This window comes from Petromyzon marinus, unplaced genomic scaffold, assembly GCF_048934315.1.
Source record: "Petromyzon marinus isolate PM22_M1 ecotype Great Lakes invasive population unplaced genomic scaffold, UKy_Petmar_22M1.pri1.0 PM_Scaffold_103, whole genome shotgun sequence".
Taxonomy (NCBI): domain Eukaryota; kingdom Metazoa; phylum Chordata; class Hyperoartia; order Petromyzontiformes; family Petromyzontidae; genus Petromyzon; species Petromyzon marinus.
In genome coordinates this window covers 107,501-125,778 of record NW_027423062.1, presented here as the reverse complement: position 1 = coordinate 125,778, position 18,278 = coordinate 107,501, and the positions used below count along the sequence as shown (strand labels likewise).

At 51.1% G+C, this 18,278-nt stretch overlaps 2 protein-coding genes across 3 annotated transcripts in view; one reads left to right on the top strand and one right to left on the bottom strand.

The window, feature by feature from the left end:
• Positions 1 to 7,920, top strand: part of LOC116938286 (uncharacterized) — a 118,198-nt gene extending 110,278 nt beyond the window's left edge. For both annotated transcript variants that reach the window (XM_076063357.1, XM_076063356.1), the window contains exon 15: positions 1,193 to 7,920. In XM_076063357.1, coding sequence (XP_075919472.1) covers positions 1,193 to 1,420 — 228 coding nt within the window. In that variant the 3' untranslated portion in view covers positions 1,421 to 7,920. The remainder of the gene's footprint in view (positions 1 to 1,192) is intronic.
• Positions 7,921 to 16,804: 8,884 nt separating this feature from the next.
• LOC142922566 (uncharacterized) overlaps positions 16,805 to 18,278 on the bottom strand; it is a 2,560-nt gene continuing 1,086 nt past the window's right edge. Inside the window, exons 1-2 of the mRNA XM_076063353.1 lie at positions 17,050 to 18,278; positions 16,805 to 16,941 (exon numbers count right to left, since the gene is read on the bottom strand). The exon at positions 17,050 to 18,278 is cut by the window's right edge and continues 1,086 nt beyond it. Coding sequence (XP_075919468.1) covers positions 16,805 to 16,941; positions 17,050 to 18,278 — 1,366 coding nt within the window. The remainder of the gene's footprint in view (positions 16,942 to 17,049) is intronic.

The following is an 18,278-nucleotide window of genomic DNA, read 5'->3' as shown; positions in this document are numbered from 1 at the left end:
AGTGAATGAGTGAGTGAGTGGCTGAGTGAGTGGCTGATTGGGTGAGTTGGTGAGTGAGTGTCTGAGTGAGTGAGTGGCTGAGTGGCTGAGTGAGTGAGTGGCTGAGTGAGTGAGTGGCTGAGTGAGTGGCTGAGTGAGTGGCTGAGTGAGTGTCTGAGTGAGTGAGTGGCTGAGTGACTGAGTGAGTGAGTGGCTGAGTAAGTGGCTGAGTGAGTGAGTGAGTGGCTGAGTGAGTGAGTGGCTGAGTGAGTGAGTGGCTGAGTGAGTGGCTGAGTGCGTGAGTGAGTGGCTGAGTGAGTGGCTGAGTGAGTGGCTGAGTGAGTGGCTGGGTGAGTGAGTGGCTGAGTAAGTGGCTGAGTGCGTGAGTGAGTGGCTGAGTGAGTGGCTGAGTGAGTGAGTGGCTGAGTGAGTGGCTGAGTGAGTGACTGAGTGAGTGGCTGAGTGAGTGAGTGGCTGAGTGAATGGCTGAGTGAGTGGCTGAGTGAGTGGCTGAGTGGCTGAGTGAGTGAGTGGCTGAGTGAGTGAGTGGCTGAGTGCGTGAGTGAGTGGCTGAGTGAGTGGCTGAGTGAGTGAGTGTCTGAGTGAGTGAGTGGCTGAGTGGCTGAATGAGTGAGTGGCTGAGTGAGTGAGTGTCTGAGTGAGTGAGTGGCTGAGTGGCTGAATGAGTGAGTGGCTGAGTGAGTGAGTGGCTGAGTGAGTGAGTGGCTGAGTGAGTGGCTGAGTGAGTGGCTGAGTGAGTGAGTGGATGAGTGAATGGCTGAGTGAGTGAGTGGCTGAGTGAGTGAGTGAATGAGTGAGTGAGTGGCTGAGTGAGTGGCTGATTGGGTGAGTTGGTGAGTGAGTGTCTGAGTGAGTGAGTGGCTGAGTGGCTGAGTGAGTGAGTGGCTGAGTGAGTGAGTGGCTGAGTGAGTGGCTGAGTGAGTGGCTGAGTGAGTGTCTGAGTGAGTGAGTGGCTGAGTGACTGAGTGAGTGAGTGGCTGAGTAAGTGGCTGAGTGAGTGAGTGAGTGGCTGAGTGAGTGAGTGGCTGAGTGAGTGAGTGGCTGAGTGAGTGAGTGGCTGAGTGAGTGAGTGGCTGAGTGAGTGGCTGAGTGCGTGAGTGAGTGGCTGAGTGAGTGGCTGAGTGAGTGAGTGGCTGAGTGAGTGACTTGACCCCCCCCCCTCCCCGTGTCCCCCCCCCCCCCCCCCCACCAGGATTCTCCCCCCACCTCCCGCTGGACTGCCCCCCACCACGTGGACCCCCTTGCCGGCAGCTCGGCTGGACCCCTGCCAGGATCCTTGGGGGTCTTTGGTGCTCCGTGGGGAATCCGAATCCCCTTGGGGGGCCAGCGCTCCGTCTCCCTTGTGGACGTGCAGGCTGCACGCATTGCCTGCACTGTGGGGGGGCTCTACAATACCACGGCTATCACCTGGACCCCATAGACACCCTATAGACACAACGTAGAGACTCTATAGAGTCTCTATAGAGACTCTATAGAGTCTCTATAGAGACTCTATAGAGTCTCTATAGAGTCTCTATAGAGTCTCTATAGAGTATCTATAGAGGCTCTATAGAGACAGCATAGACACCCTGTAGGCACAACGTAGGGACTCTATAGAGACTCTATAGAGACTCTATAGAGTCTCTATAGAGTATCTATAGAGTATCTATAGAGACTCTATAGATACTCTATAGAGACAGCATAGACACCCTGTAGGCACAACGTAGAGACTCTATAGAGACTCTATAGAGACTCTATAGAGTCTCTATAGAGTCTCTATAGAGTCTCTATACAGTCTCTATAGAGACAGCATAGACACCCTGTAGACACAACGTAGAGACTCTATAGAGACTCTATAGAGACTCTATAGAGTCTCTATAGAGTCTCTATAGAGTCTCTATAGAGGCTCTATAGAGACAGCATAGACACCCTGTAGGCACAACGTAGGGACTCTATAGAGACTCTATAGAGACAACGTAGAGTCTCTATAGAGTATCTATAGAGTCTTAGACAACATAGAGTCTCTATAGAGTATCTATAGAGTCTCTATAGAGCCAGCATAGACACCCTGTAGACACAACGTAGAGACTCTATAGAGACAAAATAGAGTCTCTATAGAGACAACATAGAGTCTCTATAGAGTATCTATAGAGTCTCTATAGAGACAGCATAGACACCCTGTAGACACAACGTAGAGACTCTGTAGAGACTCTATAGAGACTCTATAGAGACAACGTAGAGTCTCTATAGAGTATCTATAGAGGCTCTATAGAGTCTCTATAGATTATCTGTAAAGTATCTATAGAGACAGCATAGACACCCTGTAGACACAACGTAGAGACTCTATAGAGTCTCTATAGAGACAACGTAGAGTCTCTATAGAGTCTCTATAGATTATCTGTAAAGTATCTATAGAGACAGCATAGACACCCTGTAGACACAACGTAGGGACTCTATAGAGACTCTATAGAGACTCTATAGAGACAGCATAGACACCCTGTAGACACAACGTAGAGACTCTATAGAGACTCTATAGAGACTCTATAGAGACAACGTAGAGTCTCTATAGAGTCTCTATAGAGTCTCTATAGAGCCAGCATAGACACCCTGTAGACACAACGTAGAGACTCTATAGAGACAAAATAGAGTCTCTATAGAGACAACATAGAGTCTCTATAGAGTATCTATAGAGTCTCTATAGAGACAGCATAGACACCCTGTAGACACAACGTAGAGACTCTGTAGAGACTCTATAGAGACTCTATAGAGACAACGTAGAGTCTCTATAGAGTATCTATAGAGGCTCTATAGAGTCTCTATAGATTATCTGTAAAGTATCTATAGAAACAGCATAGACACCCTGTAGACACAACGTAGAGACTCTATAGAGTCTCTATAGAGACAACGTAGAGTCTCTATAGAGTCTCTATAGAGTATCTGTAAAGTATCTATAGAGACAGCATAGACACCCTGTAGACACAACGTAGGGACTCTATAGAGACTCTATAGAGACTCTATAGAGACAGCATAGACACCCTGTAGACACAACGTAGAGACTCTATAGAGACTCTATAGAGACTCTATAGAGTATCTATAGAGTATCTATAGAGGCTCTATAGAGACAGCATAGACACCCTGTAGACACAACGTAGAGACTCTATAGAGACTCTATAGAGACAACGTAGAGTCTCTATAGAGTATCTATAGAGTCTCTATAGAGTCTCTATAGAGACAGCATAGACACCCTGTAGACACAACGTAGAGACTCTATAGAGACAACATAGAGTCTCTATAGAGTTGTGTCTACAGAGTGTCTATGCTGTCTCTATAGAGCCAGCATAGACACTCTGTAGACACAACGTAGAGACTCTATAGAGACTCTATAGAGACAACGTAGAGTCTCTATAGAGTCTCTATAGAGACTCTATAGAGATAGCATAGACATCCTGTAGACACAACGTAGAGACTCTATAGAGACTCTATAGAGACTCTATAGAGACAACATAGAGTCTCTATAGAGTATCTATAGAGTCTTAGACAACATAGAGTCTCTATAGAGTATCTATACAGTCTCTATAGAGACAGCATAGACACCCTGTAGACACAACGTAGAGACTCTATAGAGACTCTATAGAGACAACATAGAGTCTCTATAGAGTATCTATAGAGTCTCTATAGAGACAGCATAGACACCCTGTAGACACAACGTAGAGACTCTATAGAGACTCTATAGAGACTCTATAGAGACAACATAGAGTCTCTATAGAGTCTCTATAGAGACTCTATAGAGATAGCATAGACACCCTGTAGACACAACGTAGAGACTCTATAGAGTCTCTATAGAGACAGCATAGACACCCTGTAGACACAACGTAGAGACTCTATAGAGACTCTATAGAGACAACGTAGAGTCTCTATAGAGTCTCTATAGAAACTCTATAGAGACAGCATAGACACCCTGTAGACACAACGTAGAGACTCTATAGAGACTCTATAGAGACAACATAGAGTCTCTATAGAGTATCTATAGAGTCTTAGACAACATAGAGTCTCTATAGAGTATCTATACAGTCTCTATAGAGACAGCATAGACACCCTGTAGACACAACGTAGAGACTCTATAGAGACTCTATAGAGACAACGTAGAGTCTCTATAGAGCCTCTATAGAGACTATATAGAGACAGCATAGACACCCTGTAGACACAACGTAGAGACTCTATAGAGACTCTATAGAGACTCTATAGAGACAACATAGAGTCTCTATAGAGTATCTATAGAGACTCTATAGAGACTCTATAGAGACAGCATAGACACCCTGTAGACACAACGTAGAGACTCTATAGAGACTCTATAGAGACAACATAGAGTCTCTATAGAGTATCTATAGAGTCTCTATAGAGACAGCATAGACACCCTGTAGACACAACGTAGAGACTCTATAGAGATTCTATAGAGACTCTATAGAGACAACGTAGAGTCTCTATAGAGTCTCTATAGAGTCTCTATAGATTATCTGTAAAGTATCTATAGAGACAGCATAGACACCCTGTAGACACAACGTAGAGACTCTATAGAGACTCTATAGAGACAACGTAGAGTCTCTATAGAGTCTCTATAGAAACTCTATAGAGACAGCATAGACACCCTGTAGACACAACGTAGAGACTCTGTAGAGACTCTATAGAGACTCTATAGAGACAACATAGAGTCTCTATAGAGTATCTATAGAGTCTTAGACAACATAGAGTCTCTATAGAGTATCTATACAGTCTCTATAGAGACAGCATAGACACCCTGTAGACACAACGTAGAGACTCTATAGAGACTCTATAGAGACAACGTAGAGTCTCTATAGAGTCTCTATAGAGACTCTATAGAGACAGCATAGACACCCTGTAGACACAACGTAGAGACTCTATAGAGACAACATAGAGACTCTATAGAGACAACGTAGAGTCTCTATAGAGTATCTATAGAGTCTCTATAGAGACTCTATAGAGACAGCATAGACACCCTGTGGACACAACGTAGAGACTCTATAGAGATTCTATAGAGACAACATAGAGTCTCTATAGAGTATCTATTGAGTCTCTATAGAGACAGCATAGACACCCTGTAGACACAACGTAGAGACTCTATAGAGACTCTATAGAGACTCTATAGAGACAACGTAGAGTCTCTATAGAGTCTCTATAGAGACAACATAGACACCCTGTAGACACAACGTAGAGACTCTATAGAGACAACATAGAGTCTCTATAGAGTTGTGTCTACAGAGTGTCTATGCTGTCTCTATAGAGCCAGCATAGACACTCTGTAGACACAACGTAGAGACTCTATAGAGACTCTATAGAGACAACATAGAGTCTCTATAGAGTATCTATAGAGTCTCTATAGAGACAGCATAGACACCCTGTAGACACAACGTAGAGACTCTATAGAGACTCTATAGAGACTCTATAGAGACAACATAGACACCCTGTAGACACAACATAGAGTCTCTATAGAGACAACATAGAGTCTCTATAGAGTTGTGTCTACAGAGTGTCTATGCTGTCTCTATAGAGCCAGCATAGACACTCTGTAGACACAACGTAGAGACTCTATAGAGACTCTATAGAGACAACATAGAGTCTCTATAGAGTATCTATTGAGTCTCTATAGAGACAGCATAGACACCCTGTAGACACAACGTAGAGACTCTATAGAGACAAAATAGAGTCTCTATAGAGACAACATAGAGTCTCTATAGAGTATCTATAGAGTCTCTATAGAGACAGCATAGACACCCTGTAGACACAACGTAGAGACTCTATAGAGACAAAATAGAGTCTCTATAGAGACAACATAGAGTCTCTATAGAGTATCTATAGAGTCTCTATAGAGACAGCATAGCCACCCTGTAGACACAACGTAGAGACTCTATAGAGATTCTATAGAGACTCCATAGAGACAACGTAGAGTCTCTATAGAGTCTCTATAGAGACTCTATAGAGTCTCTATAGAGTCTCTATAGAGACAGCATAGACACCCTGTAGGCACAACGTAGAGACTCTATAGAGACAGCATAGAGACTCTATAGAGACAGCATAGACACCCTGTAGACACAACGTAGAGACTCTATAGAGACAGCGTAGAGACTCTATAGAGACAAGGGTGGCCATCTTAAGTAGGCGGGGGTGGTGGACACCAGGGTGGCCATCTTATGTGGGGGTTGAACACCAGGGTGGCCATCTTATGTGGGGGGTTGAACACCAGGGCGGCCATCTTATGTGGGGGTCACGCTGCGTCATCTTTAATCGATTTAGAACTTCTGCTACTGGTTGTTGTTGTTGTGTTTAGTTTGTACTCCACGTGATACACTACACAGCATACTACACCACGTGATACACTACATAGCATACTACACCACGTGATACACTACACAGCATACTACACCACGTGATACACTACACTACGTACTCCACGTGATACACTACACAGCATACTACACCACGTGATACACTACACAGCATACTACACCACGTGATACACTACACAGCACACTACACTACGTACTACACTACCTACTCCACGTGACACACTATACTACGTACTACACTACCTACTCCACGTGACACACTACACTACGTACTACACTACCTACTACACGTGACACACTACACTACCTACTCCACGTGACACACTACACTACGTACTACACTACCTACTCCACGTGACACACTACACTACGTACTACACTACCTACTACACGTGACACACTACACTACCTACTCCACGTGACACACTACACTACCTACTACACGTGACACACTACACTACGTACTACACTACCTACTCCACGTGACACACTACACTACCTACTACACGTGATACACTACACTACGTACTACACTACCTACTCCACGTGACACACTACACTACCTACTCCACGTGACACACTACACTACGTACTACACTACCTACTCCACGTGACACACTACACTACCTACTACACGTGATACACTACACTACGTACTACACTACCTACTACACGTGACACACTACACTACCTACTCCACGTGACACACTACACTACGTACTACACTACCTACTCCACGTGACACACTACACTACCTACTACACGTGACACACTACACTACGTACTACACTACCTACTCCACGTGACACACTACACTACCTACTACACGTGACACACTACACTACCTACTACACTGCATACTACACTGCATACTACACTACGTACTCCACGTGACACACTACACTACGTACTACACTACCTACTCCACGTGACACACTACACTACGTACTACACTACCTACTCCACGTGACACACTACACTACCTACTACACGTGATACACTACACTACGTACTACACTACCAACTCCACGTGACACACTACACTGCATACTACACTACCTACTCCACGTATTACACTACACTGCATACTACACTACGTACTCCACGTGACACACTACACTACGTACTACACTACCTACTCCACGTGACACACTACACTACGTACTACACGATACTACGTACTACACTACACTCCACGTGATACACTACACTGCATACTACACTGCATACTACACTATAAACTACATTATACTGCACTAAATTATACACTACACTACTAAACACTATACACTACTATACACTACACTATATACTACACTATACACTACACTATACACTACACTATATACTACACTATACACTACACTGCTATCTACTATACACTACACTATATACTACACTATATACTACACTATATACTACACTATACACTACACTATACACTACACTATACACTACTATACACTACACTATACACTACACTATACACTACACTACTATACACTACACTATACACATTGTGCGTAGTGATTTTGTCCTTAAAAAAATGGAGCACATTAAAGGCGAAGTTTGACACAAACCGCGTCTATGTGTGTGTCTGTGTGTCTATGTGTGTGTCTGTGTGTGTGTCTATGTGTGTGTGTGTCTGGGGCAGTTGTGGAGAGAGTGGAGAGTTTCCCATACCTGGGCAGTGTGCTTATGACTGGCTCCAGTTTAACAGCAGAGGTCTCACTCCGAATCAGTCGAGCGGCAATATCTTTTCATCGGTTGCATAACGCTGTGTGGAAGCTACCTGGTCTGTCGCTCCGCACTAAGCTTCAGGTCTTCTCGGCCACGGTCATTCCCTCCCTTCTCTACGCTTGCGAAACGTGGACCCCCCTAATGGAACATCTTCGCCGGTTAGAAACATTTAGGCTGGCCTGCCTACGATCCATCCTGGGTTTAACCAGACTGGATTGTGTGAGGAGCTCACAAATCCTTGAAAGATCTGGGCAGGGTCCCATCGGTGAGCTCCTCCGGCAGGCAAGGCTGCGATGGCTGGGTCATGTAGCCCGCATGCCCAGCCACCGCATGCCGAAACAGCTTTTGTTTGGCCGGATTGAGGGGGCTAAGCGGGCGCGGCACGGGCTAGAGAAGAGATGGAGTGATGTGGTACAGGAGGACGTGGAGCTGAGTGGACTTGCCGATGACTGGTACCAGCGGTGTCAAGATCGGCCTCTGTGGAGGAGGCTCGTGAAGGACGCTACTGGGCAGTTGGAGGCAGTCGCCCTCCAACAACAACGGAGGGCGGAGGAGCGACGCTCACAACAACGAGCGGAGCGCCGGGTGGCTAAAGCACAGCAGGTTGGCACAGTAGGGGGCACAGGTGGTGCATCAGCCAGTCATCTCAGTCAGTCGACCCGTGGCACCTGGGTCTGCCCCGTGACCTCCTGCCAGCGGGCGTTCGACACTTCACGTGGCCTCAGGGTGCACATAGCCTGGCACAAGCGTCGTGGTGACGTCACCGCCACTTAGTGGCGAATGGCGGTTGTTGTTGTTGTCTGTGTGTCTGTGTGTGTATCTGTGTGTGTGTCTGTGTGTGTCACTGTGTGTGTCACTGTTTGTGTCTGTGTGTGTCACTGTGTGTGTCTGTGTGTGTCTGTGTGTGTCACTGTGTGTGTGTCACTGTGTGTGTCACTGTGTGTGTCACTGTGTCTGTGTGTGTGTCACTGTGTCTGTGTGTGTGTCTGTGTGGCACTGTGTGTGTCACTGTGTGTGTGTCTGTGTGTGTCTGTGTGTGTGTGTCTGTGTGTGTGTCACTGTGTCTGTGTGTGTGTCTGTGTGTGTCACTGTGTGTGTGTCTGTGTGTGTCACTGTGTGTGTCTGTGTGTGTGTGTCACTGTGTCTGTGTGTGTCACTGTGTGTGTCTGTGTGTGTCACTGTGTGTGTCACTGTGTGTGTCACTGTGTGTGTCACTGTGTGTGTCTGTGTGTGTGTCACTGTGTCTGTGTGTGTCACTGTGTCTGTGTGTGTCACTGTGTGTGTCACTGTGTGTGTGTCACTGTGTGTGTCTGTGTGTGTCACTGTGTGTGTGTCACTGTGTGTGTGTCTGTGTGTGTGTCACTGTGTCTGTGTGTGTCACTGTGTGTGTGTCACTGTGTGTGTCTGTGTGTGTCACTGTGTGTGTGTCACTGTGTGTGTGTCTGTGTGTGTGTGTCACTGTGTCTGTGTGTGTCACTGTGTGTGTGTGTCACTGTGTGTGTCACTGTGTGTCTGTGTGTGCGGGGAGCGGTGGTGTAGTCGTAGCGAGCGCCACGCCACAACTACGAACCCGGCCACGACCCCAGTTCCATTCACCACCACCACCACCAACAACCACCAACAACAACAACAACCACCACCACCAACAACAACCATCACCACCACCACCAACAACAACCACCATCACCACCACCACCAACAACAACAACAACCACCATCACCATCACCACCACCAACAACAACAACCACCATCACCACCACCAACAACAACCACCACCATCACCACCACCAACAACAACAACCACCACCAACAATAACCACACCAACAACAACCACCATCACCACCAAAAACAACCACAACAACAACAACCACCATCACCACCACCAACACCACCAACAACAACAACTACCACCATCACCAACAACAACCACCATCACAACCACCAACAACAACCACCATCACCACCACCAACAACAACAACAACCACCATCACCACCACCACCAACAACAACCATCACCACCACCACCAACACCACCAACAACCACCATCACCATCACCACCACCAACAACAACAACAACCACCATCACCACCACCACCAACAACAACAACAACCACCATCACCATCACCACCACCACCATCACCAACAACAATCACCATCATCACCACCACCACCAACAACAACAACCACCATCACCACCAACAACAACAACAACAACCACCACCATCACCACCACCAACAACAACAACAACCACCATCACCACCACCACCAACAACAACCACCATCACCATCACCACCACCACCAACAACAACAACAACAACAACCACCAACAACAACAACCACCATCACCACCACCACCAACAACAACCACCATCACCACCATCACCATCACCACCAACAACAACAACAACAACCACCATCACCACCACCAACAACAACAACCACCATCACCACCACCAACAACAACAACCATCACCACCATCACCATCACCACCACCAACACCAACAACCACCACCACCATCACCACCAACACCACCAACAACAACAACCATCACCACCACCATCACCACCACCACCACCAACAACAACAACAACCATCACCACCACCACCACCAACAACAACAACCACCATCACCACCACCAACAACAACCACCATCACCACCACCAACAACAACAACAACCACCATCACCACCAACAACAACAACAACCACCACCACCAACAACAACAACCACCATCACCACCACCTCCACCAACAACAACCACCACCACCAACAACAACAACCACCATCACCACCACCACCAACAACAACCACCACCACCAACAACAACCACCATCACCACCACCTCCACCAACAACAACAACAACCACCACCAACAACAACAACCACCATCACCACCACCACCAACAACAACAACAACCACCATCACCACCACCACCAACAACAACCACCACCAACAACAACAACCACCACCACCACCAACAACAACCACCACCAACAACAACAACCACCATCACCACCACCAACAACAACCACCACCAACAACAACAACCACCATCACCACCACCAACAACAACAACCACCACCACCAACAACAACCACCATCACCACCACCACCAACAACAACCACCATCACCACCACCACCAACAACAACCACCAACAACAATAACAACCACCATCACCATGGTGGTTGTTGGTGGTAATGGTGGGGTAGTGATGGTGGTGGTTGTTGTTGTTGGTGGTGGGGTGGTGGTGGTGATGGTGGGGTAGTGATGGTGGGGTGGTGGTGGTTGGTGGTGGTTGTTGTTGTTGGTGGTGGGGTGGTGGTGGTGGTGGTGGTGGTGATGGTGGGATAGTGGTGGTAGTGGTTGGTGGTGGTGGTTGTTGTTGGTGGTGGGTTGGTGGTGGTGGTTGGTGGTGGTTGGTTGTTGTTGGTGGTGGGGTGGTGGTGGTTGTTGTTGGTGGGGTGGTGGTGGGGTGGTGGTGGGGGGTGGTGGTGATCGTCCGTCTTGCCGGCGCCTCTCACCACGTCACTGAGTGTTTGTCTGTCCGCCGAGGCGTGCGGGCGGCGACGGCCGGGAGTGGAGAGTTCCTCACTACCTGGGCGAGTTCCCCACTACCTGGGCGAGTTCCCCACTACCTGGGCGAGTTCCCCACTACCTGGGCGAGTTCCCCACTACCTGGGCGAGTTCCCCACTACCTGGGCGAGTTCCCCACTACCTGGGCGAGTTCCCCACTACCTGGGCGAGTTCCTCACTACCTGGGCGAGTTCCCCACTACCTGGGCGAGTTCCCCACTACCTGGGCGAGTTCCCCACTACCTGGGCGAGTTCCCCACTACCTGGGCGAGTTCCCCACTACCTGGGCGAGTTCCCCACTACCTGGGCGAGTTCCTCACTACCTGGGCGAGTTCCCCACTACCTGGGCGGTGTCCCCACTACCTGGGCGAGTTCCTCACTACCTGGGCGAGTTCCTCACTACCTGGGCGAGTTCCCCACTACCTGGGCGAGTTCCTCACTACCTGGGCGAGTTCCTCACTACCTGGGCGAGTTCCTCACTACCTGGGCGAGTTCCCCACTACCTGGGCGAGTTCCTCACTACCTGGGCGAGTTCCTCACTACCTGGGCGAGTTCCCCACTACCTGGGCGAGTTCCCCACTACCTGGGCGAGTTCCCCACTACCTGGGCGAGTTCCCCACTACCTGGGCGAGTTCCCCACTACCTGGGCGAGTTCCTCACTACCTGGGCGAGTTCCTCACTACCTGGGCGAGTTCCTCACTACCTGGGCGAGTTCCCCACTACCTGGGCGAGTTCCCCACTACCTGGGCGAGTTCCTCACTACCTGGGCGAGTTCCTCACTACCTGGGCGAGTTCCTCACTACCTGGGCGCTGTCCCCACTACCTGGGCGAGTTCCCCACTACCTGGGCGAGTTCCTCACTACCTGGGCGAGTTCCCCACTACCTGGGCGGTGTCCCCACTACCTGAGCGAGTTCCTCACTACCTGGGCGAGTTCCTCACTACCTGGGCGAGTTCCTCACTACCTGGGCGAGTTCCTCACTACCTGGGCGAGTTCCTCACTACCTGGGCGGTGTCCCCACTACCTGGGCGAGTTCCTCACTACCTGGGCGAGTTCCCCACTACCTGGGCGAGTTCCCCACTACCTGGGCGAGTTCCCCCCTACCTGGGCGGTGTCCCCACTACCTGGGCGAGTTCCCCACTACCTGGGCGAGTTCCCCACTACCTGGGCGAGTTCCCCACTACCTGGGCGAGTTCCCCACTACCTGGGCGAGTTCCCCACTACCTGGGCGAGTTCCCCACTACCTGGGCGGTGTCCCCACTACCTGGGCGAGTTCCCCACTACCTGGGCGAGTTCCCCCCTACCTAGGCGGTGTCCCCACTACCTGTGCGGCGTGCTCACGACCGGCTCCGCTTTCACGGCGGAGGCCTCGCTCCGAATCGGTCGAGCGGCGATGCCTTTTCATCGGCTGCATAACGCCGCTGTGCCTCAGCCACCCGGTCCGTCGCTCCACGCGAAGCTTCGGGTCTCCTTCGGCGGGGGCATCGACTTCATCGTCGGCGTGGGTCGCGTTCGGAGGGCAAGCGGCCAAACGCAAACTAAACATCTCGATTTAAAGCTTTCGTGACTGCAAGGGTGCTAAATTCTATGCCAATTCCTTTGTCAGGGCTCTCCGTTTCTTCTCACGCAGCTTAAAGGTCGCGGTCTGGGCTTGGCTGTGTTCGCTCCAGCGCTGTCCTCCAGACAGTCTCGTCCCTTCACCTGATGAAGGCCGCTTGTGTTGTGGCCGAAACGTCGCGAGAATTTTATCGTGTTATTTTATTTTATTAATTTATTATTTTATTCTCATTCCACGTGACTTTACCGAAAGAACCAAAGAAGGCAAACTAAACAGTCCGCTATGATGGATGAGATTGGTCGTGAAAGCCTCCCGCGACTCCTAACTACAACTAACTACTAAGACCGCAACAACTGCCAAACATTACTACTAATACTACTGCTAGTACTACTATGTGTATGTCTGTGTATCTGTGTGTTTGTGTCTCGTGTGTGAGACTGCCAAACAACAGGGAGTGGCTCTTCTTCTGAACATAATAATGAAGGGGGCGTGGGAGCGTGGCGGTGAGGTGTGGGAAGCTGTAAGCCCCAGGCTACTTTGGGCTCACCTTCCCATCAACCGGAGGCGAGTGGTGGTCGGAGTTACTTATGCCCCCACCGAAGACGAACATCCGTGGAGGGATGCAGGCAAGGCCGATGAGTCAGATGCCTTCTATCACCTCCTGTCACAGGTGCTGGCTAAAGTGGCACCTCGGGATAGAGTCATCATGTTGGGTGACTTCAATGCCCCAGTTGATCATGATGCTGGCACCTGGGCTGGAGTGATTGGAGGGCATGGGCCGGATCAGCTCAATAACAACGGTAGGAGGCTGCTAGATTTTTGTGCAGCCCATGGGCTTGTAATTACCAACACGCTGTTCCGGCATCGGCGCATCCACACATCACGGATGCACGCCGGGTCCAAACAAGAACATCTGCTGGACTACAAAGTGATGGACCAGTGAATGCGAGCCCATGTCCTTGACACCAGGACCTACCGTGGAGCTGATCTGCCCTCTGACCATCGACTTGTCATCTGTAAGATGCGCCTGCCATTCTTCCACTCCGGTGGTGGGTGTACACCCAGGACCCCATTCCAACCTACAGTGGCCTGGTCTCAGTGATCTTATGAAAGTTGCAAGCGAGAATTTCATCATCGCTTGCGGCAGGGGTTGGCATCGTCCCCCACTCCTAATGTCGAGGGTAAATGGGCGAGGTTTAGGACTCAGGCAGCGGCAATGGCTGCTTTGGGTACGCGGTCCAGACCTCCCCAGAGACCCTGGCTGACAGAGGAGGTGTTCAGGATGGTTGAGAAAAAGCGACAGGCCCACTGTCATCGGCTACTGAATCCCACGTCAGAGAATGAGGAGGCTTACCGCAGCCTTCGCTTGGAGGTTCAGAGAGCCGTGAGGCGCTGCAAGGATGGGTGGTGGTCGCAGGTTGCTGAGGAGATGGAGTCTGCCTCAGTGGCCCGCGATCACAAATCTCTATTTAACTCCATCAAAAAAGTAACCTGCAGCGCCACACCTATTACCATCATTCGGGGAAAAAACAGTGATCCAATCTCCGACACCCAGGAACAGGTTTGCAGATTTGCTGAGCATTTCTGTGAGGTCCTGGGGGAGGGGAAATCCCTCAGCCAGGAAAAGTGGGGATGACCCTGCTGAGGCTGCGGTTCCTCAAATATTGGAAGAAGTCACCCCCTGTGAGTGGCTGGCTGAGGTGCCATCTGTTGAGGAAGTACTGAAGGCGATCCAGAGTCTGAGACCAGGAAAGGCACCGGGCAGAGACGATCTCCCAAGCGAAATGCTGAGGGAGGGTGGCGTTTGTGCACAGACTGCCCTACATGATATCATCATAACAGTCTGGGCCACTAGGTGGGTTCCGCTGGATTGGAAGGATGCCCTGGTGGTCCCCCTCTTTAAGAAGGGGGACCGCACAGACTGTAACAACTACAGGGGCATCTCACTCCTCAGTGTGCCGGGAAAGGTCCTGGCAAGGATTATTCAGCATCACCTTGCCAGGCACGCTGAGGAGAGGCTTGCGGAGCCCCAATGCGGTTTCAGGAAAGGTTGGTCCAGCACCGATGCCATATTTTCTGTCTCGTCTGCTACAGCAGAGGTGTAGGGAATTCCAGCAAGACCTACATCTCTGCTTTATTGACCTGGTCAAGGCCTATGATACCATCAGAAGGCCTGGGCTCTGGGTTGTTCTTCATGCTTTCAGAGTCCCTGACCCTCTGCTCACGATCATTAAGGACCTTCATGGTGGTGAGCGGGCCCGGGTAAAACTACGTGGCCGGGAGTGGGAGCCATTCCCTGTATACCTTGGGGTGCGACAGGGATGTCATCTGGCTCCCACATTATTTAACATCTATTTTGACCACGTAGTTCGTGAAGCCTTCAATAGCTGTACTGGGGGAATTTCCATTTGGTACAGATACAATGGGAGGCTGATCGATGCCCGGGTGCGGTCAAGGGATGGCTCCCTATTGCTCAACCACGTTATGTATGCCGATGATTTGGTAATTGCTGCTCATTCAGAGGAGTTGGAGACGCTGCTGCTGAAACTGGAGCGTGCCACTAAGAGGTGGGGCCTTACCATCAGCCCCACCAAAACTAAGCACCTGCCTGGGTATTTTGTACCATCGGACACTCCACCCACACAACTCCCAATCAGTGATGGGGCAGTTGTGGAGAGAGTGGAGAGTTTCCCATACCTGGGCAGTGTGCTCATAACCAGCTCTGGTTTAATAGCAGAGGTCTCTCTCACTCCGAATCAGTCGAGCGGTAATCTTTTCATCGGTTGCGTAACGCTGTGTGGAAGCTACCTGGTCTGTCGCTCCGCACGAAGCTTCAGGTCTTCTCGGCCACGGTCATTCCCTCCCTTCTCTACGCTTGCGAGACGTGGACCCCCCTAATGGAGCATCTTCGCCGGTTAGAAACATTTAGGCTGGACTGCCTACGATCAATCCTGGTTTAACCAGGCTGGATTGTGTGAGGAGCTCACAAATCCTTGAAAGATCTGGGCAAAGTCCCATCGGTGAGCTCCTCCGGCAGGCAAGGCTGCGTTGGCTGGGTCATGTAGCCCGCATGCCCAGCCACCGCATGCCGAAACAGCTTTTGTTCAGCCGGATAGAGGGGGCTAAACGGGCGCGGCACGGGCTAGAGAAGAGATGGAGTGATGTGATACAGGGGGACGTGGAGCTGAGTGGACTTGCCGATGACTGGTACCAGCGGTGTAAAGATCGGCCTCTGTGGAGGAGGCTCGTGAAAGTGCTACTGGGAAGTTGGAGGCAGTCGCCCTCCAACAACAACGGAGGGCGGAGGAGCGACGCTCACAACAACGAGCGGAGCGCCGGGTGGCTAAAGCACAGCAAGTTGGCACAGTAGGGGGCACAGGTGGTGCATCAGTCAGTCATCTCAGTCAGTCGACCCGTGGCACCTGCTGGGTCTGCCCCGTGACCTCCTGCCAGCGGGCGTTCGACACTTCACGTGGCCTCAGGGTGCACATAGCCTGGCACAAGCGTCGTGGTGACGTCACCACCACTTAGTGGCGAATGGCGGTTGTTGTTGTGTCTGTGTGTGTGTGAATAAGTTTTACTCAGTCGCCCTCAACTCGGCCCTCAACTCCACCTCCACGCTTCACCTTCACCGGCGCCTGAGACCGGTGGGGGCTGCTGCTACCGTGACATTTCCGTTTGGCGGCCGAAATCACCGTCAGGGCCGACGGGAAACCACCTCCACCACCACCACCACTTCCACCACCACCACCGCCACCACCTCCACCACCACCTCCACCACCACCACCACCTCCACCACCACCACCTCCACCACCACCACCACCACCTCCACCACCACCACCACCTCCACCACCACCACCACCACCTCCACCACCGCCACCACCGCCACCACCACCACCCCCAACAACACCGCCACCACCCCCAACAACACCGCCACCACCCCCAACAACACCGCCACCACCCCCAACAACACCGCCACCACCGCCGTCTCCTCCGTCTTCGGTCTCCATCGGACGGCTCTCCGGTCGGCCATCGGAACGTCCGGCAGCTCCCTCGCCCTCCTGTGTGGTAGCTCCATCACTGTCCTGTGTGGTAGCTCCATCACTGTCCTGTGTGGTAGCTCCATCACTGTCCTGTGTGGTAGCTCCCTTGCCACCCTGTGTGGTAGCTCCCTTGCCACCCTGTGTGGTAGCTCCCTTGCCACCCTGTGTGGTAGCTCCATCACTGTCCTGTGTGGTAGCTCCCTTGCCACCCTGTGTGGTAGCTCCATCACTGTCCTGTGTGGTAGCTCCATCACTGTCCTGTGTGGTAGCTCCATCACTGTCCTGTGTGGTAGCTCCATCACTGTCCTGTGTGGTAGCTCCCTTGCCACCCTGTGTGGTAGCTCCCTTGCCACCCTGTATGGTAGCTCCATCACTGTCCTGTGTGGTAGCTCCATCACTGTCCTGTGTGGCAGCTCCATCGCCCTCCTGTGTGGTAGCTCCATCACTGCCCTGTGTGGCAGCTCCATCGCCACCCTGTGTGGTAGCTCCATCACTGCCCTGTGTGGTAGCTCCCTTGCCACCCTGTGTGGAAGCTCCATCGCCCTCCTGTGTGGTAGCTCCATCACTGCCCTGTGTGGCAGCTCCATCGCCCTCCTGTGTGGTAGCTCCATCACCACCCTGTGTGGTAGCTCCATCACTGCCCTGTGTGGAAGCTCCATCGCCACCCTGTGTGGTAGCTCCATCACCGCCCTGTGTGGTAGCTCCCTTGCCACCCTGTGTGGTAGCTCCATCACTGCCCTGTGTGGTAGCTCCATCGCCCTCCTGTGTGGAAGCTCCATCGCCACCCTGTGTGGTAGCTCCATCACCGCCCTGTGTGGTAGCTCCATCGCCACCCTGTGTGGTAGCTCCATCACTGCCCTGTGTGGAAGCTCCATCACTGCCCTGTGTGGCAGCTCCATCACCGCCCTGTGTGGTAGCTCCATCGCCGCCCTGTGTGGCAGCTCCATCACTGCCCTGTGTGGTAGCTCCATCACTGCCCTGTGTGGTAGCTCCATCACTGCCCTGTGTGGCA